This window comes from Sprattus sprattus (genome assembly GCF_963457725.1).
Source record: "Sprattus sprattus genome assembly, chromosome: 21".
Lineage (NCBI taxonomy): Eukaryota > Metazoa > Chordata > Actinopteri > Clupeiformes > Clupeidae > Sprattus > Sprattus sprattus.
In genome coordinates, this window is record NC_137919.1 from 5427275 (window position 1) to 5429774 (window position 2500).

At 44.8% G+C, this 2500-nt stretch overlaps 1 protein-coding gene across 1 annotated transcript in view; it reads right to left on the minus strand.

Annotated features, from left to right (window-relative positions):
* The window catches only part of LOC308382214 (diacylglycerol kinase eta), a gene marked incomplete at both ends in the record, with an annotated part of 106148 nt that overhangs the window by 29541 nt on the left and 74107 nt on the right, over nt 1–2500 (minus strand). The window contains one exon of the mRNA XM_080859907.1: nt 1239–1349. Coding sequence (XP_080716033.1) covers nt 1239–1349 — 111 coding nt within the window. The remainder of the gene's footprint in view (nt 1–1238; nt 1350–2500) is intronic.

The following is a 2500-nucleotide window of genomic DNA, read 5'->3' on the forward strand; positions in this document are numbered from 1 at the left end:
TGTGTGTGTGTGTGTGTGTCATTTCAAACCAGCCCTTGGGAGGTATGGAAGAGAAAATAATGAAGTGAGTCTTTTGGCAATTTGATCTTCACTTCACTTCGGCCCAACTCTGTTTCAGAGTTCATAAATGATCAGTATAATATTCTATTCATATGCAATCTAAGGGTATTATACCTTATATTTGGACATTTGTTATATTTCCTTCACCTCAATAAATGTTGTTAAATATAGTTTCATATTTAGCTTCTGCTTACAGCAGCTCAACTCAAACAGGACTAGACATGTCCACCACCTCATCACTTCCTCCTCATAAACACACACACACATTAAACACACACACACACACACACACACACACACACACACACACACACACACACACACACACACACACACACACACAGCCACAGAGACACATACAAACAGGTGCACACCCATCAGAGTTAACACAAACCTAACACTCTCAGTGGTACAGCTCTGGTCAGTGTGACCCAACTAACACTCTCAGTGGTACAGCTCTGGTCAGTGTGACCCAACTAACACTCTCAAAGGTACAGCTCTGGTCAGTCTGGCCTGTAAATTGCCTGTGGTCTGTAAACTCTTATAAACCAATCATTAGGTGAGAACTGGCAAGGGATGGTGTGTGTGTGTGTGTGTGTGTGTGTGTGTGTGTGTGTCATTTCAAACCAGCCCTTGGGAGGTAAGGAAGAGAAAATAATGAAGTGAGTCTTTTGGCAATTTGATCTTCACTTCACTTCGGCCCAACTCTGTTTCAGAGTTCATAAATGATCAGTATAATATTCTATTCATATGCAATCTAAGGGTATTATACCTTATATTTGGACATTTGTTATATTTCCATCACCTCAATAAATGTTGTTAAATGAAGTTTCATATTTTAACAGCTTCTGCTTACAGCAGCTCAACTCAAACAGGACTAGACATGTACACCACCTTATCACTTCCTCCTCATAAACACACACACACACACACACACACACTCCTCAGATATTACACACACACACACACACCTCAGATATTACTCACCCACACACACACGCACAGACTAACGTCACTCACATAAAACTCACATCAGATATGACACGCAGACACACGCAGACACACACACACACACACACACACACACACACACACACACACACACACACACACACACACACACACACACACACACACACACAAACACACACACACAGACACACACACACACACAGCACCTTGGAGTCTTTGGCGTAGTATAGGGTCCTTCCTCTGAGCTTGAAGTACCTCCTCTTCCATCTCTGGAAGGAGCTGGTCTGTTTCAGCAGAATGCCCTCCTTCACGCTTTTCTGCACAGACAAGAGACACACACAACACAACACATGATTGGAGGCCTGGCAGACACATGAGCTGAAACTGTGTCTGTGTCTGTGTGTGTGTGTGTGTGTGTGTGTGTGTGTGTGTGTGTGTGTGTGTGTGTGTGTGTGTGTGTGTGTGTGTGTGTGTGTGTGTGTGTGTAAAAACATCCTGCACTGCCAATTTTAGAGTGCCTAACATAGACAACTTATAAGAAAAAGGGAAAAAGCCACACTTTGCACACAATGGCCATTTTTGTAATTGAATCCAGTCTAAATAAAGCACACGTACACACACACACACACACACAAGTAAATAAACACACACACACACACACACACACACATACGTAGACACTGGACTGAGCTGTATGCTAGTATTGGGAAAATGAGAGTCTAGGACATGTAAGGCAAGAAAGCACACACACACACACTCACACACACACACACACACACGGACGGACGGACACACACTCACACACCAGCAGGGTCTTTTAGGGAGCTGTTTAACAGGAGGAAAATCGAATCGTATTTATTCCTCAGAGGACTGCTGAGAAAAAACATTTTTTCCTCTCTACCACCGCCCCCCCCCCCCCCCCCCCACACACACACTTCTCTCTCTCCATCCCCCCCCCACTTCTCCCTCTCCTCCCATCTCCACCCACTCCCTTTCTCCTTTCACAGCCCACCCCTTCCCCTCCTCTCTCCTCCATCTTCCCTCTCTGTCTCTAAGTTCTATGTTGTTTTGTTGGTCTCTCCCTTGCTGTCTCTACCCTGATCTTTCCCCCACTCAACTATGTCTCTCTCTCTCTCTCTCCTCCCTTCCTCTCTCTTTCTATCTTCTTTCCTTCACTCTCCCTCACATCTCTAATGTAATTTCCCTTTCTCTCCCTCTATCTCTGTCATCATAGTAAAACCAGTTTGTTTTGAAATACCTCTCTCTTCCCTCTCCCTCTCTCTCTCTTCCCTCTCCCTTTCTCTCTCTCCCTCTCCATTCCTCTCTCTCCCTCTCCATTTCTCTCTCTCTCTCTCTCTCTCTCTCTCTCTCTCTCCCTCTCCCTCTATCCCCTTAGGCCTTATGGTGCCCTCATGGATTTATAAACTGGATAAACATGATCTGTCTCTGTCTCTGTCTTGTTCTATAT